This window comes from Eumetopias jubatus, unplaced genomic scaffold (assembly GCF_037043125.1).
Source record: "Eumetopias jubatus isolate StellerSeaLion01/CBP00866 unplaced genomic scaffold, mEumJub1_p1.0 scaffold_2, whole genome shotgun sequence".
NCBI classification, from domain to species: domain Eukaryota; kingdom Metazoa; phylum Chordata; class Mammalia; order Carnivora; family Otariidae; genus Eumetopias; species Eumetopias jubatus.
In genome coordinates this window covers 3288754-3312971 of record NW_028274808.1, presented here as the reverse complement: position 1 = coordinate 3312971, position 24218 = coordinate 3288754, and the positions used below count along the sequence as shown (strand labels likewise).

Below are 24218 nucleotides of genomic sequence, written 5' to 3'. Positions count from 1 at the left end.
TGGGCCCTCTGAGGGTAAACTGGACGGTCATGGAGGGAAAATTACTTATAATGACAATGGAGACAGTCAGTAAAAATATTTTCCAAAAAATCCGGAAAATAATTGACATAATCCCATGGCTTCAACTTTAAAAAAGAGACATCCCCTAAATGAAACAATCCCCAAAACTCTGACTTTGAAAAACAAATTGCTCCAATGAGGAGAAAATGGGAAACTACACAAAGAAACAGAGACAGTTACATGAGATGTTCCACAAGAAACTCAATTTGCCAGCAAAACAACTCCCCTAGGATGTATTAAGCAAATGGAATACAAGTGAAGGTCACTGATGTGAAGGACAGATCCACCATGAGCAGGGAACAATGAAAAGATTCAAGATCATGAAAATGTAAGGACGATAGGGAAGTTATGTTGAAATAAGAACCAAATTCACTCATTGTGGTTGGTATCAAAATAGTGGATGGTCCAAGTAAAGTAGAAAGGCTCAGCCAACTCTTCATTCTGTAGTCTGTGTCAAAACTCGTTTCTGTGTGCAAAGGTTAGAGCATGCTTTTATATTAGAAACCAGGACCCCAGGAAAGAAAACGAGTCTGTCCAAGAGAACTTTAGAGTTTCAGTGGAGTGGCTGAGGGGACCCAGGAGGAAGTGGCTGAATCACTGGCATGGCCCCTGTGGGACGCTATTAAAAAGAAGCACTGTAGAGTGAGAGAAATGTCTCATGTGATTGTTCACAGGAAAAGGAAAGAAGCAAGCTGGAAGAAACTATGGATCTGTTAATTTGATGATACACAGAGCTGATCATCAACTCTATTATTTGTAAGATCTTTGGGGATGCATGTTTATGAAGAGCTTATAATATAGTTTCACAAAATAACATGCAAGTCTGGATCCATCTTGGTTTGACATTGCTCTTAGATGGGTATTTAGTAATATTCTTTAGAAATGGTGCTTCTAAATTTTCAGCAAGGTGTAGATCGAGATTTTCTAGGATGACTCTTGCAGTCAAGAAAGTGTAACATGGGCTGTCTGTTGTCTTTTCACAATTGCTGGGGGGGCTAGCCACAATGATGTTGATTATTGGGTTGAAGCCATTGGAAAGGTTTCTGGTTGTATGCTTCTCTCCCTCATTCTAGACCATTCTAAGACTTCTATTCACATCTTGGGTAGGGGCATAATAATACTAGCTGGAAGAGTGAAAATACATAAATAACAATAGATTCAGGATCTTTTCAATTTGAATGATAGACAAAACACATACAGAAATAATGGACTTAATGGAAAACTTCAATCAAAGTGAAAAATAAAATACCTTCCAATGTACGTGACGACAAGAAAATTAGGAAATCTTAGTGCACAGGGAAGGACTTGGTGTTTTGGATAACAGAAAGTTCTTATGTGCCCAGATGGCCCTGAGGCTGATGTCCAGACTTCATGAACAGGATCCACCTCATTCTCTGGCTAGGAAGCCCGCATCCAGAATGATGGTTTCACTTCCATGAAATAATTTAAGTGGGCAGTGAGGAATCTGCATGTTCCCGGGTTGAGGGATCTGGTAACCATGATAGTTGAGGAATGTTTGGAAGACTCCTGATCATCAGTTTGGCAGAGAGAAAAGTTAGAAAGTAAATAACAGCTAATTTCAAATATTTTAAATGCTATTGAATGAAAGATGGAGTAAACTAATTTTGGTAATTTTTTTTTTTATATACAAGTGCCAGCCCTGATTGATGGGTAGTGCCAACCATAAGGACCTGTATTGAGATGTCTAAGTTTTAATGAGGCCTCATTTGGTAGAGATAGGAAAAAACAAACAAACAAACAAAACAAAAGAAACAAAAATAAAATGAATTAAATACATCTACCAAAAGCAGGGACCACGGTTGCTAATGCCATTAGTGATGGATAGTTCCATCCATTTATTTATAACAGCAAATACTGTGCAGAAAAATAGTTTTCAGACTATATATAAGAAATACCTTCCCTTTAATTATTTGTTAACATGTTAGATCTGCCCCAGAATACAATGAAGAGTTGGGGCAGTTGCCAGCTTAGTAGGCTTTTACATAGGATCCTTTAGCCTTTGAGCTTCATTGATTCCAAGTCTCTGATGCTTGTCATTATAACAAAGAATACTTTGATGAAAGCATTTTTCCATGTTGGGGGTGAGGTATTGCATTGATTTTCATGGTTGCTAGAAAAAATACTTTTGCCTGAGATGTTGCTTCTATTTCCTGTGGAACATGGACCATATTTCCAGTTGTAGCCCTGTGGTTATTTCCAGGGATTTCCAGCAGGGAAGGCCATGCCAGATTCCTCTGATGATCATTGCAGCAGAAATGGCTAAGCACACGGATGGACTGCACTTTCACAGTGTGAGGCTTGAGACTGTATCTGCACAAGAGCTGTATTTAAGGAGATAAAGGGTCATCTTCTTTGCCAAACATTCCAATCCTGAACCATGCTGTGTTGGAGCTTGCTAGTCTGAATTCTCTGCCAGAACTTTTGAGACAGGATGCCATGAAGGGAGCCGGATGACCCTGTGTGCAGATATGGTAGCTAGACTCCAGGCAAAGTGAGGCCGGTGTGCACCAGAGTATGTTTTCATCAAGTTTAGCCCACACTTAATCACCATCGTTGTATTACTACTGGGGTTTCCCTAGGCTCTGCAAACTACCAAGGGCTTGTTCTAATTTACCATCTGTGCTGTGCAATGCTACACATCTCCCTGAGCTGGAGAACTCAGCACTGAGAATACTGACCCCACATCTACTCATCAGGTACCTTACAATCCATCAGGGAGGTTTTATGATTCCCATGCTCCCTTAATTATTTTCTTCTGTTTATCTTCCCTGTAGTAGTTTGCACTGAACCCAACAGAGAGCACACAGACTAAATGAGGTGGTACATTTGTAATCCAGTTCTCCTGCTGTAGAAACCAACATTAGTCCTTTGATAACATTTATATCATTCAGATTTTTTCACACATCATAACGCATCATCTCCCCCACTTTGCCACCTTTTTAATGTGTAGTATTTGAGATGTCAGTGATAGATCAAGATGTCTCTCACACAAAGATTATGATCTTTTTTTATTAGATTGTTTTGCTAGTATTTGAAATAAGTTTGCCTTTGTTATATTATAATGACCTATGAGGAGTTGAATTATTTTGTACATAAAATATCATCATGACATTCACATGGTAAAACGACTAGATGACATGATTCAAAATAATAATTTAGACTATATTTTTTTCATAGTTCTTAGAGAGCAAAATGAGAAAATATTCTTCAAATGCCTGGTATTTTATGATAGATCCATGTAAAACATTATTATAGCCAATTATGGTAATGTTTGCTTACATTACAACAGAAAGATGGTATTAGAGCAGGAAGTTTATGCCCCCCACCCCTGATCTTTGCTATACCATCTCCCATGTAAAATGTAGGCTGTAGGATACCAGGGAAGGTAAAGTGTTTGGAAACAGCCCGTGCTAATCTCCACGTGTTATGTATGCACCACCAGTGGCTGGGAGATAAATGTCACGATACACTCCCCAGCCACAAGCACTTCTGTCTATATTTCTGAATATTATCTAACAATACTCATTAATTCGTCAGGAAATAGGGCATGGAATGTAAAGGTTAATAGGATGCAGGTCTTCTTTTCTCAGGAATTTATAATCAGAGGAATAAATAAGATAAATACCAAATAACTTTGACAAAAAGTTGAGATTAATGAATGGCAACAGAGAGAAAGCTGGGGCAGGAGCAAGAGAGGCTGGTAGAGGGAGTGCTATGAGGGAAGCCACATTGAGGAAGGGGTGAATTTTCACCAAGCAGAAAGGTAATAAATTCATCCAAGGAACTAAGATGCAGAGCAATGCAGGAGGTGATCTAGATGCCACAGGAAGTTCGGTCTACCTGAACAGACCATGTCCTGGGAAGTACTCTTTGTAGTCACAGGGTGATGAGGGTGTTGCACTCATATGGCAACACGCTCACGGAAACAAAGCCATCTCCTTGTACAGACACCTCCTCTAGGTCGGGCACAGGCTTGATGCTGGAGTATGGAGCAAGACTGCTCTCAGAACTCATAATCTAAGAAAGGAGATAAATAGGTGAGAAAAATTATGTTTCTACTTGCTGAATTCACAACAAAAGAGAAAAAAATCTAGAAGTCTGGATATTATAAATGGATTGTACTAGAAATAGATTCTTCTATTGCAGGGAAACCTAAAATAAGGGAGATCTTTGAGGTGCACATAAATGGGCAGTAATTCCTTTAGGGTGTGTATGCAGAGGGCAGATTTGGTTTGAGTTAGGAGAGGCGCATAGATGTATTATAGGAAGACAAGTTTGGGAAGGAAATTTCAGGCATGGGGGAAATGATAGAGTGATTATTTGGGGAACCACATAAAGAGGGACAGATGAAGAATTTCTGAAAGCCCTAGAGACTACCCAAATCCTGAAATTTTATTTGTATTAAATATGGCTTAAAATAATTGCCCTTGACTAAGATGTGTCAACAAAGATTTGATGCACATGTATTTTGTGGTAAGCATTGGGCCCTCCTCTGATGTACTAATGTAAAAATACTATGTGGCTCATGCAAGTGCCATACTCACACATCATTGGAAATGTTTGTGTGCTGTCCAAGGTACCAAATATTCTCTGACTTAGGCAAAGTGGCTGAGCACTGTCCCTAGAAACTGCACGTGCAGAAGATAAAAATTTTGTCTGTCAGTATTCAGATGTGTTCCTTTAATATGTACAGATTTGAAGATTTAAATCCATCCATTCAGTGGTGTTTAATGCCAGCAAGTTTTCCCTGCATGTAAGTGGATCTGAGCCATCTGACATTTTATGACTGGTAATACTCAAGAAGAGCTTGTACATTGGCTTTGGAATCCACTGCCAAATAACCTTGCCCTCAGCCCAAAGCCAGTGTTAGTGTCCGGGATGAACAGAATGAAATAAATTGCATGTCTAATTCTTATACAGGTCCTGGCCATTTATAATGATTATTTTATTTTCAGCAATGAGTATTAGTAATCACAAAGCAAATACAAAGGCTGAATATTTGGTTTGTAGATTTTCTAAAAATGTATACATGTATTTAGTTTTAATCCCCAGGTCAATATTAGTATTAGTACAGATACAAACAGACATAGTGCAAAGGTGACCTTACAGTAGTGAGCTCTAAGGGGGGGGGGGTTGTGTGTGTCTGTGTGTGAATGTGACCTCATGGGGGGAGAGAGATCCAGCTTTATGGTTCCTGTTAATGGCATGATTCCACACCAAAGGATGCAGGGCTCCAGGTCTGTGTAGGGCACACCTGTTCCATGGAAGATATCATGTCCAACATTTCTGTTTTCTTTTCTGTTTTTTAGAGAGAGAGAAAAAGAGAAAGAGCAGGGGCGGGCATGGGGGCAGAAGGAGAGGGGGAGAGAGAAGTCCAAACAGACTCCATGCCCAGAGCAGAGCCTGAGTTGGATCTTTAACTGACTGAACCACCCAGGCACCCCTTGTGTCCAACATTTCTACTGGTATAGTGGGTTTCTATGGAGTAAGTGAAAAAAATGGAACGTTGTTAAATTTCCAAATCACAGAATTCATTTCTAAAATCGCAGAAGCATGAGTAATTGTAGAAGACTCTAACATACATTACCTGCGAGCACTTGAAAGTTGGAAGTTGTGATGTTAAGGTAAATCTGCCAACTGAGATCAGATGCCCTGGGTCAGTCACTCAGAGAAGTCACCAGTGTGTTTTCAGAAGGTTGTTTTCAGGAGTTTACAGAATGAGAAACAAATAGTGAAGCACTATAGGAAGCTAAACATTGCTCACATCCTCTGTATGGAGAAGGTCCCTGCTCTAAAATATAGCTTCATATACACATTCCAGAGAGCATGGATAGAATCCTTAACACGCACTGAAGGAACCCAGTTGTTCATGAACGAGTGTCCAAAATATCCACTCTGCCAGAAACAAGCTCAGGAAACCACCTCCGTCCTCTCAGAAGTGTTGGACAAGACCTGATAAAATGTGGAATTTAGATGGACCTAGAAGTAGCTGCTTGGGTGGGGGCGTTGGTCCTGCTGTGGGCCTTGGGGCAGTGGGTAGAGTCTGCATTGCTGACCCGCCTGGTCCCCATATGCTGGCCCCCAAGATTTCAGACAGCAACCTGGGCTCTGCAGGGAGAGTGACCACTTCCCAGCCATGGAGTCCTGCCCTTGGCCCAGTTTGCAGTGAACCTTGAGTCAGGGAGACACCAGGAAGCCAAGTCAGTCCTCCCTGGTGATAGGGCATTCCTGTCCCCACCTTGTGTGCTTTAAAGTCAACTGGGCAGCTTTCAGTCCCTTGCTCCCAATCTCTGTTTTAGTTAAATTTCTTTGGTAGATTTTATCCCTCCTAACCCAACTTTAGAGAAAGATTTTGAAAAGCAATCCCCCTTTTTTATTTTGGGGCATTCTAACCAAAATATAGTAACAGTTTATACATGAAAACAATAATATAGCTTTCATTATATATAGAAGAGCATAAACTTATAAAACAGTGATTGTCAAAGCTCATGATAAAAAACAATCACTTGGCAAACAAGGTGAAACATCTAGATTCCTCTGACCCAGCTCATTCTTCTACAGAAAAATGAAATCTCACCGGTATTGAGATTTTGTGGAATTCCTAGTCCATTGTTCAGTTTGTGTTTATAGGCCAATTTGAATGGTATTTTTTTATGGTATAGCATGTGGAGTACAGAGAATCACCTGACCAGACCTGGACAATACCCAACCTGGCATTGAATTCTTGATTCTGCCACTGATTCAGAATCAGCTTTAAGAGTTGGTGAATTTCCCACTTCAGAGTCATACATAGTCTGCACATGGAGAAAATGTAGAGTTCCAGAAACACGGGAGAAATGGAATTGCTAATTCATATTTGAAGTAGAAGGAAATTTGGCAATTCCTTTAAGGTAGGTCTCTAAACCTATCTATCTCCTGAATTAAAATTTCTATGGAATTACAATTTTTTAGCATTCTGCCTTGTTCCTCAGCCTGCTGCCAGTCGGTGGTATTGGGTTCAGCTTAGTGGCTGATTACTAAGCTCATTAGCAGGATTGATATAGAAATAAAGCAGGCTCATGCTCATCACTCCCAGGATTTTCTTTCCACATTTTACTGAAAGCATTTCCAACTGGTACTTCTCAAGAATTGACTTCCTGGTGTGATTATATTGGCCACAGAATTGCCTATAAAAAACATTTCGTGATCTGTGTTTAAGCTGAAGCCAAATGTTAACAATAAACAAAGAAGTGAACAAAAACATGGAACCTTGGGGTCATGGCGTGGGGCTTGCTATATGATCACATTGTCTTAATGAGTTGATATTTTATTTTGAAACATGTAGGACTGCTCTCATTCCAATGTCTTTTTATATTTTGCAGTTAATAGATTTTCTTATTCTTTGCTATTGTTTATACTTAGTGGACCTGTAATAACTAAACCCATTCAAATCGTGGCAGGTGCATGAAGTAAAGTACAGGATGTACTGCAGTAAATGGGCAATTTGGTCATATAACTCCATAGTCTTCATACTTTAACAGAGACTAAAATGTAAATAAAATTTCTCATTTCAGCAACTAGACTGCCTTTCTATCATCTTTACTTGGCTAACGAATGCACATCCTTCAAACCTCAGATGTTGCCTGTTTTAGGCTTTGTGCACTATTGGCGAGGTGCCCTGATCTCCTCCCCAGCCTACTAGGTGCACACACCCTCAGGCCCTTCCGTGGTCCAGCTCCCCATTTCTTTTTCACTCTCTGTAGGGATGTATCTTACTGTCTGTGGCTGTATCTTATCCTCTGTGTAATCTCAAGCCCAAGGAACATTGCTGGCTGGTAGGAAATGGTCATGAAATTATTGTCAAGTAAATGAAAGTCGCCTCACAGACAATGGATTTGGATACACTTTGACAGTGGAAAGGACATCACTGTTAACTGTGAGGTTGCTTTATTTCTATTCACTGGCACAAGTATTTGATGAGTGACTCATACCTTGTAGCCGCTGGATGGAAGCATGAAGGTAGTTACAAAGCAGTCCATGGTAGATACAGAGACACTTTCTACAGAGTGTGTATAAAAAAACTGTGGCTACATCAAGGATAAAAGAACTCACAAAGGATTTAGCAAAATATTATCATAAAATCATAGAATCTTATACTTGAAAGAGCCTTCAGAGTACATTGAGTTCAAATTATATCTAATGTAGTTTTTACCCCATAACATTTTTACATAATGTTGACATTTCTTGTTAAATATTCTAGGTGAAATTGTGTGAATATTCTATATTTGTAAATAGCCTAGAATTGGTTTACAACTTTGAATGTTTTAAAATGGAACTTGGCAGGGGACTGGAATGTTTTAGAAGGGAACATCAGATTGGTCTGTCTTAGCTTCAAATTGGGAAGTCGCATGGTCTTCATTCATTCAAATTAGGAGGCAGAAGTAGCAGGTGATGCGGTTGATTCTCCCCTTTCAGGCACTGAGCTGAAATGAAGAGCTTTTGGAAGACATCCTCTCTTTTCTTTTGGTATTTAAGGCCAGTTCCTCAGAGAACTAAAATGACCAGGTGTCAGGGAAGAGTCGCTGTTAGGAATTGCTCTTTCCACACATGACTGTCAACCCTTTGATTTCGAAAGTATATAGATATCTCCTTGACTACTAAGAGTAGCTCTGTGCCAGGCTTTCAAAAAGACAGTGCAGCCTCAAACTATGTGCTCTTACTAAAAACACAGTTGAAAAGAAAATGTTTATTAAGGTTTTAAAACGAGTCTAGACAGGGGTGTTTATCCAAATCAAGGGTGAGACTGAGCAGATACCATAAGCGATGGGGGCTTTCCATCACAGTGCACCCTCTTCAGCATCATCCACTTGCCCTGGAGCCCAAGCCCCCTTCTGCTGGAGTGGCGGCAGGCTTCAGAAGTAACCCCCAAAGAACTTGGCATGATCTAAAACAACAACCAAGAGTTAGGTGACCCACTCTCTCTTGAAGATTGGACTGTGTTGTTTCGGTGCACATTTCTAGAAAGCAGATCTTTTACTGGTCACCTCACAAGTGACTGGGCTCCTCCCAGTTTGTGCCAAGCCTGTGTGCCACCCGTCTGGCTGCCTTACTCGTCATTGTCCCTGGGATTGGAAATTGGCTCCATCCCCCTACCCAACAGTGCATGCTGTGCATGTGACAGCCTCTGTTTGGGGGATGGCTTTGGAGCCAAGGCCACTGTTCTGTGTGCCCTTCACTGCTTCAGAGGCTCATTTCCCAACTCATGGAGCACATTCTTCCTCCTCTGAGTTTCTGTATGCATCAAGTCTCCATTTGGGGGCGATGACCTGGCCTCTTGCCAGAATCAACTTAATCGATCTGGCCATATGGAGAGAATCTGTCAAGACAACAAAGAATCAACCGAAGCTAGCATGACTTTTTTACCTGACCTCTTATAAACGTTGTTCAAGCAGGGATGCCTAGCCATCGATTTGGTTTTCTCCCTCTCTGCTCCACAAAGTCACCTTGCCAATAATAAACTTAGCTCAAATCCCATGAGAACACAGGGCTGCTGAACACTGTGTTAAGTGGAAATATAAATTATTATTTTAAATTCCTCCAGAATGGTGACATTAACTCCAATTGTTGCGTGGCAACAACTTGCAACTTTCTCAACCTCGGGGGTAGTCTACTTTGTGTAAACTTTGACAGCTATGTGCTCTATTTGGGAAGTAAATGGCCAAGGGAAGTCTACCACAAAATATTCTGCAGGTATTCCAACCCATGTCACAACCTACCCATATAAACTTTGAGGTTTGGATGAGTCATTTAGGAAATGGTGGTGAATGGTTTTCTCTTCTTCTCTATCCAAAATCCATGTGTAACATGGATCCTTTTGATGTCAGGTGCTCCTAATACTTCATATTTTGTTGATTAGTAAGATGCTCTTTCCATAGGAAAGGAAGGGAGAGATTAGGAGGGAGCGAGGGAGGGAAGGGAGACAGGTGAAGAGGAAGGATGATGGAACAGAAAGGATAGGGGAGAACTTGGAAAGGAGAATGGAAAGACTGACAGAAACACCTAGCCATGCCCTTCCACATTTCCTCTGTGCCACGTGGCACCTTACCGTTGTTGAAGGGGAAAAAATATTCAAGGACGCTAGATAAGAACGGGGAGGCAGTCTTCAGTCTGGACCACCACCATAGGTACAGTGTCACTGCAATGGGATTTTCCAGTGGGGGAGAGAGATGAGGCTCAGCTCTCAATGCTGCATGGGGAGTGGGGGTTACAGCCGAGGAGAGGTGCAGTCCCTGATGGGAAATCTCCAACAGGGAACATCAGGGGTAAGGGGTTCTGGCTAACTTGACCCAGCAGGATCTTGCTAAAGGTAGGCCAGGTGAGCAGACCTCACCTGGGGGTTGGGAGGTAGGAAGGAAGCCCATCAGATATGGAGGGTGGGGGCTTCTTAGTAAACTGACTCAGCAGAGTTTTTGCTAGAACTGGATTTTCCAGGAAGGGGCACGGATGGGCCTGTGAGACTGAAGTCGAGTCAAGCCAAGAATCTTCATCATCACTCTGTCCTTCTGCTCACAAAGAACTGAACATCCCTTTACTTCCTTCTTCACATGGATGCTCTCTATTACTGAAGCTTATCTGACACCATGCTTGCTAAGTAATCATCTTACAGTTCAGATTCCTTCCCCTCAGTGCTTTTCTCCTCCTTCAGTGTGAATGTCCATCCCGATTGCACCGCCCTGCCTTTTCTGTTCCCGCTATGCACACTGCTCATGCGCAAGCCCAGGCACCTCGAGCTTCAGCTAACATCAATAATCCTACTTCTCCTAAATCCGCTGTGTCTTCAGGCATCCCTCCCCTGAAGGCTGGACTCCTCTTTCAACTGATCACAGACCAGTGCCACCTAGACACTGGTTCAAACCTAAGCAGGTGCCCATGTTTGAAAGCAAGAATATTTTCTGATATTCATCTTGCCTTTGAAATTCCACAAATAGTTTAGCAATCCACTAACACTGGAAATCCTTGGCATCCTCTCCTTAACTTCTATGTTCAATAGGCTACAAAACCATATCAACCCAAGTGTCTCTTGTGTTTTTATGGCTTTTATTTGGAAATACCATTAACAAGAAAAACAACACAAAATCTCAATAAGAAAAGAAGTAAAAGAAATGCATGGGGAAACCATAATTGGGGAAATAGTTTCATTAGCAACTCAAATTGGTTAGCAATTTCATTATTTGAAATATTACTCATTACACAATTGTTGAGAAAAAATGAACAAGTTACAAAGAAAAAAGACTATTTCAAACAAAAATATATGTAAATGGGAGAAATAACAATAAGTTAGACACTCAATGATGTTATTCAGTTGGCAATAAGGGTAAACAAATTGTGAATGCAGTACTTTTGTAAAAGACAAATTCTCCAAAATGTGTTTATTGGTTTTACTTCTGTTTGTAGCTGGCCACTGTGGTTCCCCAGATCCAATCGTGAACGGTCATATCAGTGGAGACGGTTTCAGTTACAGGGACACTGTGGTTTATCAGTGCAATCCTGGTTTCAGACTGGTTGGAACTTCCGTTCGGATATGCTTGCAAGACCACAAATGGTCTGGACTGACCCCAGTCTGTGTCTGTAAGTACATTGCAAACAAATTCAGCAGGTGCTTCCTTTGGTCACATTTTCTCTTGGTGTGAAGTCTTAGCTCAGACATGTGTAACCTCCAGAGTGAAAGACAATGGAGAAGCATCCTTCTCACCTGTGCTAAGAGAGATGCTATGGGCACGGCTTTCCTTTTCTGTTTCCTTCCTCTAGACTCCTGTCCACAGTGAATGTGTTCTCTAACTCATCTCAAACAGGTCCCAGGACGAGTGATGTCATGCACTCATTTTCCTGATTTTATCACAGGATCAACAAGGTGGAAACAGAAGCTAATTATAGGAGGACAAAGATGCTGAGTCTGAGTCTGCAGGTTGGCTTTGCAGAGTCCCCAAAATAGCCTCACACCCCTAATCTTCTGTGTCGTTTTCTATTTCTGTCATTGTTTCATCAAGAACACAGAGTTTTGTGAGCAGTCCTTCCTTTAACAGAGAGAGGTAAAACCGTGTAATGATTGTCTTCTAATTTTATACTATCCAAGATAAATATTGACCTGTATTTTTAGAAGACGTTGTAGTCTCTATTGCAAAATTTATTTTAAATCAATTTTTTCCCTAGTGTATTCTTTATTTTCCTGTGAATTAAACAAAGGAAATGTTGATATAGCTCTAGGATAATGACAGGTATTCTCTGGGATGGTGCAGTGGGAAATGTGCAGAGTTCAGGGGTGAAAACTTTGCTTAGAAGAAAGAACTGTTGACAAGATAAATGAAGAGGAAAAAACCAGTGTTATGACTGTAATGTGTTTCTTTTGAAAGGGCCACTGAGGATATCTTTGGGATTTGTATGATTGTTATTTAGGGTGTGACATTAATGACAGTTCACTACATTTCAAAAGACCCTACAGTTGGGATTGTCAAAGGAAATGCTGTTTGAGTGCATACACTTATTTTGCTAATTTCATGGTGTTTAAATTGATATTGGAATAACTTAGGCATATGCAATTTAAATTATCAGCCAATCCTCTATAATATTTCAAAACAAGGGTTCCACATAACTGACTGGTGTATTCTAAAGGGAAAATATTCAAGATTCGTAATTAGTTTAAGAATTTTAGCACCTCTTATTTTTCACTGCTTTATTGTAGAGTTATTTGATATTCTGTCATGATGCAAGAACAATTATACTGAAGAAAGTACATTTGCCAGTGTTGGTTATTTTCCACAATTATAATATAACCTGGTGGTGGGTCACCTTACTGTTCTCCGTCACCGTTTCCCCTTCCAAACATACATGGGATTTGTAACATGCCTGTATGTCTCTTGGTGAGGAACTCCAAGGGAGGGCAATGGCCTGGGTATTTTCTGATACTGATGAGGGCCTGTCTTCCTACACAGCCATCACGTGCGGCCACCCTGGGAACCCTGCGCATGGACTCACCAATGGCAGTGAGTTCAACCTGAATGACGTGGTGAACTTCACCTGTAACACTGGCTACCTGCTGCAGGGTGCCTCTCGAGCCCAGTGTCGGAGCAATGGACAGTGGAGTAGCTCTCTGCCCACCTGTCGAGGTAGGAAAGGCTCCCGGAATGAGCCCTGTCAGCCAAGGGTAGCAGGAGGGTGAATATGCCGAGCTCGGTACCCATGTGCATGACGCTTCATCTCAAAGCATAGGATGCCATAACTCAAGGCACAGGATACCACAAATGTTTTCACTGTTCACGGCAGGGAAGACATTTTTGAAAATAAAGTACAAATCCCTCCATGGCCTTTGTTGGTACTGGCCAGGTGTTCGAGCAGAACAGTCTAGGACTGTAATTAAGGTAAACTTGTCTTCCATTTCTTTGACTTGATCCATTCACTCATCCAGACAGCATCTTTGCATTTTGAGCTTCTAGACCTACAGATCCATTTAAGAAGCTCTCATTGCTTTTAAATCTCTTTTTCTTCATTCATTTTTTTAATTGCCACACAGATCTAGGCTAAAACCTGAATTTTCGAGAAAATGGTATTTTGGAGCTTTTGTATTTCTAGATGTTTGAGCTCATAGTATGTAAGTTTCTGCTTCAGTGCTTTCCATTAAAACATCTCATGCGCTGAAGGTGAGTCGGACTTTACTGTGAAGGTGAAGGAGTTTTTATGGCAGCTATGGTATGAGAGCCAGATACTTCATGAGTTTTCCTCTCGCTGACAGTCACCCACCTTCCCACTGGGCTCCCAAGGAGGCTACATCCAAATAAGACAATAGCACAAAGGGATCCAAGCAATTTTTAAAAATAGTTATGTGAAATTGGTAACAAACTGTAGAGTCCTGGTACAAGTTTCTGTTGGAGTGCTGGGCTTAAGCTCTAGATGAAGTGAAGTCTCCTAATTTCACTTCCCTCTAAACACTTGCATTAGATTCACCCTATTTCAGTGTAGAGGAAGTCTTGCAACAAAGAGAAAGCCCCCATTGGTCCCCTTGTCCTCCCTCTCCCCAGAAAGCAGTCTTTTGTCTGTGATGTGGCTGGGCGTGGGGTGCAAAATGCACTTTCTCACTGAGTTTCCTATGGAAGAGCCCCTTGCTGGTCTCCTGACAATGTGGGTGGTCTGGTCAGCTTGAAAACTAACAAGTTTACCTTTTGTTATTATTGTTGTTGTTGTTGTTGTTGTTGTATCAGATGTATGAGACAGGGGCCAGGGTGAAGGGTGAGCGGGGTTAGGCGACATCATTGAATGTGTGTACCCAACCGCACAGAACCCTGGTTTCTGCGCGCGTCTCACCTCTTGGCACTGAACATCAGGACAGTGGCAAGAACCACCCTCCACTCTCCCAGGGAGGCATGAGCTTCACATTCTGCCATGAGTGTTGAGGATGGGGGCAGCTGCAGAAAGATGCAGCTATTAACGTCTGCCACGTGTCCATGCGGCTGTAGCGATTTAGAAAAAGATTAACCAGCTTTAATCAAACTGTTTTCTCCACCTGTAGGACAGGAAAACAATAGCACAACTGAAACAATGATTAAAAAATGAGTGCCCGTGAATGTGGGTCCAATTTGTCCTCATGCAGGGGTACAGCATAAGCGTGCGTTGATGGCTTAGGTACATCAGAGCGCTCTAGATCTGTTCCCCAAAGCCCTTCTAGTCAACTTAATATAACATTTATGAAGCTCATGCTGTATTCCAAATGCTGTGCTATGTACGCACTGTCAGTACAGAGATCGGGAAAGTAATTCATACCTTTAAGGAGATACAGTGAAGAGGACCCAGGGGAGTGAGCTAAGTAGGGAGGGAGAATGTCACCCACAGACACTGAGACAGCATCATCCATTTGACACATAACATCTTCTTGCTGGGTGAAAGATGGAATGAACTCAAATTGTGGGCTTTTCATGGTCAAACCTTTTTTTGTGATCTATATTCCATTTTCCTCTAACTTATACCAAATAAGAGAAGTAGAAATTAAATGCTGTCATTTATTAATGGTTTTCGGGGTTTTAGATTCTGTCCTTTAGAGGCCTACAGCACAGCATAATGCTGGGATGTATGGTCACCTCCTCAGTCTTCATTTTGCCTTTTCTTACCTTTCTCCCTTTTCTCAAAAATATGAAGGTACTTAATTTTTAGCAGACTTTATTTTTCAGAACACAGAAAAGAAATGTTATAAGTTCGTAGAAAATTTGAGCAAAAGAAACAGATTCCTCATGTAACCCCTCCCCACACAGACGCACGGCCTCCCCCACTATCAGCATCCCCACCAGATGGTGCATTTGCAACAATTGGTGAACCCGCAAGGACACATCATCTTCTTCCAGAGCCCACGGTGAACATCAGGGTCACTCTTGGTGTCGTTCATTCTATGGGTTTGGACCAATACATAATGACATGTATCCACCCTGAGAGTATCATACAAAATAGCTTGACTACCCTAAAAATCCCCACTGCTCCACCTGTTCATCCCTCCCTCCCCAACTAACCCCTGGCCACTACTGATCTTTTTATTGTCTCCTTAGTTTTGCCTGATCCAGACTGTCATATAGTTGAAATTATACTGGATGTAGCCTTTTCAGACTGGCTTCTTTCTCTTAGCAATATGCATTGAAGGTTCCAACATATCTTTTCAAGACTGGATATCTCATTTCTTTCTTGTGCTAAATGATATTCCATTGTCTGGATGGGCCGCAGTTTATTTATCCATCACCTACTGAAGGACATCTTGGTTGCTTCAAGTTTTGGTAATATAGAGGTTTTTGTGTGGACATGAGTTTTCAGCTCCTTTGGGTAAATACCAAGGGGCATGATTACTGGACTGTATGATAAGAGCATGTTTAATTTTTTGAGAAATCACCAACTGTCTTCCAAAGTGGCCGCACCATTTTGTACTCCCGCCAGCAATGGGTGAGGGTCCCCGTTGCTCCACATCCTTGTCAGCTCTTGGTGTTGTCAGTATCCTGGATTTTGGCCATTCTCACAGGTGTGTAGTGGCTCTCCTGTTTGTTTTAATCTGCATTTGCCTGATGACATATGATGTGAGGCATCTGCTCTGCTCACCTACCAGCTGTGTATCTTCCTTGGGGAGGTGTCTGATAAGGTCTGTGGTCCAGTTTGTATTTGGGTTGCTTGTTTTCTTACTGTTGAGTTTTAAGTATTCTTTGTATATTTTGGATTAATAGTCCTTTATTCATCACCTCCTTTGCTAATATCTTCTCCTACTCCGTGGCTTGTCTCTCATTCTCTTGGCACTGCCTTTTATAGTGTGGAACTGTTAAGTGTGTGCTCCAAAATGAAATGAAAGCTGCTATGCCCAGTGCATCTGGTGAAGGGGGGAGATGGCTGGCAGATGCAGTCCTACGGGTGTTAGTAGACTGGAAATCACTAGAACATCTCCAGGGTGCCTTTGCTCACCACTTCTTGTTCTCTGTTGTTTTGTTTTCTTCATTTATGAGCTAAGAGATAGGATCTAGGGAACAGAATTTACATGTTTATTATAAAACCAGGAAAAGCATGATTTCTAAGAGGACAGGCTCATAAAGGTGGTGAAGCCTTAAGGAAAAAATGGCATAAAACTCAAAAGTTGAAGGTAACAAAAATAGCTACTTTTTTAAACAAAATTGCCAGGCATTCATAATGCATATTGCAGTACAGCCTGATTCTTATCTTGTGTGGTTCCTCGAATGATTCCACAGAAGTTTTAGGATGTCATGTCTTATGCAAGCATGCTGTTGTGCTTGATTTCTTCTCCCAAATTCTTGATCATATCTTGATCACATTTGAGAAATGTCTGATTTGGGTAGGTCAATGAATTGTGGAATTTGGGGTTATCCTACAACATTTAGTTAGTTCATGATGTGAAAGAGAAACTCCACCCAGAACTTTGGAATGGAACTCCAAATAAATCTGTGCTGAAGTGAGGCCAGATTACATAGAGATTTCTACAAAGTCTGTCTCCACTCTGGGGCCACCTCATTGTTCTCAGCCCTTAACAGGAAGAAACTCTACCTGAGCCTGTAGCATCTGTGATCAATCAGCAGGCTCACACCCAGGATGCTAGCTATAATGCTTTATACTCAACTGCTAACACTATCTTTGCAAAGAGGATTATGAAAGTAAAAGAAGGTATGTTTTTTGTTAGTAGTTATAGTTCTCTTGAAGAAATGTATAATAAATGATATGGTTGCAGATTTCATGATAAGGAATGAAAACAAATGTCTCATATCTATTTTAAGAATCAGATTATGTACACCATCCTGGAGACCCATGTTTCCATATAGAAGCTTTCTTTGAACCTTCATTTCCTAAGTTCCAAAATATGTAAATAAGCTCAAAGGTTCAGTCAGTTCAGTGAGAATGCCAAGCCTGACAAAGTTTTAGGAAAATTGACTTGATATTTCCTTTCTTAATGTAATAATTTTTGTAAGGCATACAAACCTTAGACAGTTTTCCCTTTCTTATCTGTAGTTCTGTAGGATTGTGTGTTTAAATTCAGAGATGTAAAATATATGTCCCCATGTGATTATACACATGAAGATAAACAAAATTAAGAAAATGTGGGGTTAGTGAAGTTTCAGTTATGGTTAGAGAGGAATAAAAAAGGAAACAATTTAAAAAAACTTACTGAAGAAGCACTATGCATATGATTGCATTTGTAGGTCTATGAAAAAGCATATGCATTATCATAGTATCATATCATATCATATCATATCATATCATATCATATTATCTCATATTATCCAAAATTTAAAATGGTAAAGTTTTCAAATTAAGGGAAACATAAGAACCAATTCCATGTTTGTGGCTTTATTTAGCACAAGTCTTCATTGGGTCTACAGATAAACAGCAGTCAGGACTCACTGTTGAATATGGGGTCCCTGGAAATGAAGAGCAGGCTCTCTCCAAGAGCAGAAAGAGCACTGGGGCTGGCAGCTTCCAGAAGCTGCCCTTAAATCCCTACTTGAAGAGTATTTCCAGGAGCAGAAGGGGATTGATTTCTACCCTTTAGGTTTTTCAGTGTGTGACACAGGATTGCTCTGTGCAGACACGGTGCATGGGGCTGATCTATCCAACTCACTCATCATGTAGAACTCAATATAGGGTCTATGGTCAATGATCCGCTTCACATCAGTTTCCTTACATGAATACTTGAGGAAAGACACCCTCCTCACATGTTTCTGGAGGTCTAGATAAGACAATGTTTGTGAAATTCTCCACAAAGTTCCTGGCACCCGTTAGGTCCTCAGTCCTCTCGCCATGTCCACATGCCTCTGAAATTTCTATTTGCTCAGGAAAGTCAGGCAATCAATTATAGTCCATGATAATTAATCAGAGTGTTTATCTTTTATCAAACCTGAATGTCTGAATTGCAGCTAAAACTTACTTTATCAAGTATTGATAAAAATGAAAATGTAACTCTCAAGTATTTGAAAAACAGTCCAAAATGGCTGTTGCTTTTTTTGCTTTTTTCCCCTCTGTGACCAGTAATTCCATTTTTAAAATGTTGATTCATCCAGTTGATAAACAAGTCCAAAAATGTTTATTCTGTGCAATACACTGAATATTGCATAGTTGTTTTATCCTTGTCTTCTAAACTTTGTGTAATTCTTTCTGTTGAAAGCACATGAACAGACATTTCTCCAAAGAAGACATACACATGGCTAACAGACACATGAAAAAATGTTCATCATCATTTGCCATCAGGGAAATTCAAATCAAAACCACATTGAGATACCACATTACACCAGTTAGAATGGCAAAAATTGACAGGGCAAGAAACAACAAGTGTTGGAGAGGTTGTGGAGAAAGGGGAACCCTCTTACACTGTTGGTGGGAATGCAAGGTGGTACAGCCACTTTGGAAAACAGTGTGGAGTTGCCTCAGAAAATTAAAAATACAGCTACCCTATGACCCAGCAATTGCACTCGTGGGTATTTACCCCAAAGACACAGATGTAGTGAAAAGAAGGGCCAGATGCTCCCCAATGTTCATAGCAGCAATGTCCACAATAGCCAAACTGTAGAAAGAGCCGAGATGTCCTTCAACAGATGAATGGATTAAGAAGATGTGGTCCATATATACAATGGAATATTACTCAGCCATCAGAAAGGATGAATACCCAACTTCTACATCAACATGGATGGGACTGGAGGAGATGATGCTCAGTGAAATAAGTCAAGCAGAGAAAGTCAATTATCATATGGTTTCACTTATTTGTGGAACATAAGGTATAGCCTGGAGGACATTAGGAGAAGGAAGGGAAAAATGAGGGGGGGAATCAGAGGGAGAGATGAACCATGAGAGACTATAGACTCTGAAAAACAAACTGAGGTTCTAGAGGGGAGCGGGTGGGGGATGGGTTAGCCTGGTGACGGGTATTAAGGAGGGCACGTCCTGCAGGGAGCACTGGGTGTTATACGAAAACAATGAATCGTGGATCACGACATCAAAAACTAATGATATACTATATGGTGACTAACATAACATTATAAAACTAAAAAAATAAAACATTTCATTGTTTTAAAAGATTATTTATTTGAAAGACAGAGAGTGGGGCGAAGGGCAGAGGGAGAGAGAGAATCGCAGGCAGACTCCCCACTGAAGGCGGGGCCTGACTCAGGGCTCCATCCCACGATCCTGAGATCATGACCTGAGCTGAAATGGAGACTAGGACGCTCAACCAACTGAGCCACCCTGGCGCCCCTATTGAAAGCATCTTAAAAACATACTATGCAGAACTCTAATCAATTATGAGGGCTTTAAAAAATGTAGTGAACTAATTCTTACTCCTCTTTTCCTACCACCACCAAAATTAAATTGGCTATTCATAGGTTAGGAAGCATCATTTTCTTATTTTCCTGCTCACGGTTGGGGTTTTATGAGTTGTAAAAGAAAATGGAAGAAGCAGGAGTAAAGACCAAAAAGAAATAAAAACACAGATTTTCTGCAGAATTATGTTGAAATTAAAAAAATATATATCTTCCATGAAATGAAGCTGTTAGCTAAGAAGTCAGGACTACTGATTTCTACTTTTTTCAAAAACCAAACATTGGGAGGAGATGGATGTTTGTGGCCTTGTTGGCAGTGACAGTCTCACAGATGTACACTTATCCCCAAATCATACAGTTGCATATGTCAGATATGTGCAGCTTCTTACATGTCAGCCATCCTTCCATAAAGTGGTTAAAGATAAGAACGCTAGACTTGTAGGAATTAGTGTTGACATCAAATATTGAAAAGCACTTTGGATTCCGTTTTGGATTTCTGATTTCCAACCAGATTCTGGATTACAAGTTAAATCACATGGTTCTGTAATCATCATCTCAGAGACCTGCCGAGGAGAAACTTACAAACTTTTTATTGATGATGAATTAATACACTTTAATAAGTGGGTAAAGGATGTAAAAAGTATGCAAGGAAATGTATTGTGTTGAATGTAAGAATTCATTATGAAAATTGTTTCTGAGAACTGGAGATGGAACTCAGAATTGAACTTTAGTCAGTTCAGAAGCAATTGAAATCTTCAGATTGTCCCAGTCAAATAATAAGATGGAATCAAATCCACAACAAACCTATGAAAGTACTGTAGGAGTTTCACTGTCCAGATGACCCAAGGTCCACGCTATTAGTGACTGTGGCAATCTCTCCTGAGTATTCTGTTACTGCTTTTTACTTTATATATCTGTAACCTAGAAGAAAGTAGTCATCTAATTTCTATTTTTGAACAGCTAGAGCAAGTACCTGGGGCTGAAATCTGTCATGCCCCCTTGTCATCAGAGAGTTTTTCCAGGGAAACTTGATTATTGCTTTGGGTCACACACAGAATCAAGGACCTGGGGCAGATGCTGATTCCAGTACCTGATGAGGGTACAGAGCAGGAAAACTAGAGGCAGTTAATGACATCGGTGTCTAATGAGATGTTGCACAGACAGATGACCAAGCCGGATGGGGGAACGGGGCTCAGAGTCTGAGTGCTTGGCGGCGCCCCACGGTGTACAGCATGCCAAGGGAAACTGAATCATTCATAGAAACTGAGGGTAAAGTAAATCAGATCCAATAATTAGCAAATCATGTTTCAAAAACTGGCGTTCTAATGTTTCATTAGTCAGGTTATCCACACACTCAATAATCAGACTAGGGCTTTATTGGATAAACTGTGTCTGACTGCAGCTGTGTAAGAATAATTTGATAGGACAGGCCTGAAAAAAATGCACGAACAGATGTAAGCCAATATTAGGTAAAAAGGAGAGTTAGTACTCAGAAAAGTTTAAAAGGGAATATATTTTTAAAAGTGTAAGTCATAGGATGTGCAATGTTTTTATCTCTCTATGTTAGCTCAAGTATTTTTTAAAGATTTTATTTGCTTATTTGAGAGAGAGAGATAGAAAGCACAAGTGGGGAGGAGAGGGAGAAGCCGGCTCCCCACGAGCAGGGAGCCCCATGAAGGGTTTGATCCCAGGACCTTGGGATCATGACCTGAGCCAAAGGAAGATGCTTAACCGACTGAGCCACCCAGGTGCCCCTAGCTTGAGTGTTTTTAAGGTAACTTCCCCAAGAGTAAGGCGTGTACGTAGAGAAGAGGTTCAGTACATAGCCTATAAAATATTATTGGAAGCTAAGACTTACAGCAGGTACACTCAAAAAAAGAAAAAAAAGTGGAGGGGGATCCCTTTGGGATTCATGTCACCAAGAAATACTCATTCATTTTTATAAGTATGCTGTCCTGGACAGGTGCAGGAGGGTAATCCTTACCTAGTTCCAGAGTAACTGTCTGTGTGACCTCAGGCATGTTACTGATCATTACAGTAATGTCCTCCCTTCCCCTCCGACACACCCAAAGCTCCCCATGGAACACATTCTGTGCACTCTCTGGAACTTCTCCAGGCTTGGCCAAGTATCTATGATATCCATATTTCTCATTCTTTCTAGCTGATGGAATTCAGCTTTGCACCCAGTGTTTCTACCTGGACCTCAAGTGCAAGTGCTGGCTCGTAGTGTGTGGGGTGGTGGGATGTTGAGGCAGGTGAAAAGCTCCATAAAGAGATACCGGTGTCTCTCCCATGCATTACACTCTGCTGGGCACCACTTGGCAAAGTAGACTGTCAGGTTTTCTCAGCAGGTCTAACTTGGTCTGACTTGTCTTCATTAACCTCATTGGTGATTTCACTCGTGACCAGAAAGTTGAAGAAACTTGGTCCTTAAGCCCTGCTGGTAGCTCAGGAATGCCAATCATGCGAGCCTCAGCCCACCAGCTCCTGGGACGGGGATCCCGCACAAAACGGGAGGAAGGAAGCAGATGGACGAGCTGTTTGTGGGGGTCGAGTGGGCGCCCACGAACTCCTCTGGAAGGCAGCCTACTTCCCATGAGGCAGAGCGCACCTGCACACAACCACAACAGGGACTGTTTCAGAACACCCTCCCTCCGTTGTGGGTGAATAAATCAAATTATCCCTGCCCCCAGCAGAGAGATACAGCTGAATCTCCTAGTGGAGCATCCAAAATAAACTAGAAGGGATAGAAGAGTGGATGGGTCTGACCCCAACTGCACAGGACTGATTTGACAGGATAGGATTGGAAAAAAAAAATAGGGGCAGATTTAGGAGATGTGTAGACACAACTCTTCCAACATAAGGAACAGTTCAGTTTTCCCCACTGGCGCTCAGGGATTCTTTATGATTGTCAAGCATCGTCACTGCTCACTAATTTAAGGGTGCTGGAGATGCCTGGGACCCAGACCTCCAGTGTTCCTTCCAGGAGGCTCTATGCTACCTAAGATACCAGAGTGTGGCCACTGGTTTTGAGGGCATCCATGTCTGCGACGCACCTGTCCTCTACCACGGGCAAGAGCAGCTACCAAGGAGAAGCCCAGCCTGGGGTTTCAGAGCCGTCAGGCAGGAAACCAAGTATTCTCAACCCTGCAGGGAGAGGGATGCAGCAGGATCTCATCCTTCTTGAAGCAATAACTACCTCTCTGCAGCAGACTCCCTCTTCTTCACATTGTCATCTCCGGCTGGGTTCTTCTTTCGAGCTCTGAACCCATGATGCCCCTTGCTTCGTACAGCTCCACCTTCTCATCCACCACACGATCTGCCTCTACTAAGGAGAGCTGGGACACACCATGAAAGTACAAACAGAGAAATGCAGGAGCTCAGCAGGGGCAGGCAGAGTCCTGTGCAGCACTGGGAAGTGTTTGGCGTCCCGGCAGAAGCGTCCGAGAGCCGGCCAGTGCCGTCCGTCTGTGTACGTTGCCTACACCCTCACTGCCAGAGACTCTGATACTGTGCTCCTGATGGTCCCGAGAATAGCAGAAGCACAAACATGAGCACACAGTGTCTTCAGCATGCAGGCCAAGGAAACACTTTGCTGCTCATGGAGGTATAAGACCAGGGACCTATTTCTATCTCCTGGGCTGCACGCATGACTCCAAATGCCAGAATGCACCTATACGGTTGTTTTTCACGTTATAAAAATAATTAATCTTTCAAGTATATTAGACGTTCTCCAGGTGGGTAATTCCCACTACTTCATTGGGTTTGGTGATAGTTTTATTGTGGATGTAATGCATTACGGAGCCTTACAATGATCTGTCTGTGCTCCATAAACATTCTGTTTTGGCTCAGAAGAACTTGAGTCTTTCTTCTATAAGCTCAGGGTTGTTCTAAAAAGCATAGAATACTATTTTGTGGCACTGAAAGGGGTCTCTGTAGTCCTCTCTTCTGCCCTACACCTTCGTCCTCACTGCAGAGAGGACATCAAATGCACAGATAAAGGGTTTGCCCCCAGCCGCTGGGACCCGTGACTTGCAGTGACTGCCCGAGAATTAGTTGTAGGGCCCCTTTCTGAGCCAGGAATATCTGGAGAGAGTGCAGTTTTCACAGCAGCTGTCTCATTCACTGGTGTGGGGGTCAAAGCATGAGACAATCAGGGGTGCTTTCTTTTCCTCTGCACCTGCGGAAGCACATTGCTAATTCCCTCCCAGAAGCCAACGAGCATTCAGGCTAATAGAGTGCCATTCAGATTAACCAGAGCCTGTCCTGCGTGTGCCCCAGTGGACTGTTCTCTGCTGAGCTGTTTCTAAAGGAGGAAGAGGCTTCAAT

General features: G+C 41.7%; 1 protein-coding gene across 1 annotated transcript in view; it reads left to right on the top strand.

The window, feature by feature from the left end:
- Positions 1–24218, top strand: part of CSMD1 (CUB and Sushi multiple domains 1) — a 1681733-nt gene that overhangs the window by 1615273 nt on the left and 42242 nt on the right. The window contains exons 56-57 of the mRNA XM_088021297.1: positions 11515–11688; positions 13050–13223. Coding sequence (XP_087877423.1) covers positions 11515–11688; positions 13050–13223 — 348 coding nt within the window. The remainder of the gene's footprint in view (positions 1–11514; positions 11689–13049; positions 13224–24218) is intronic.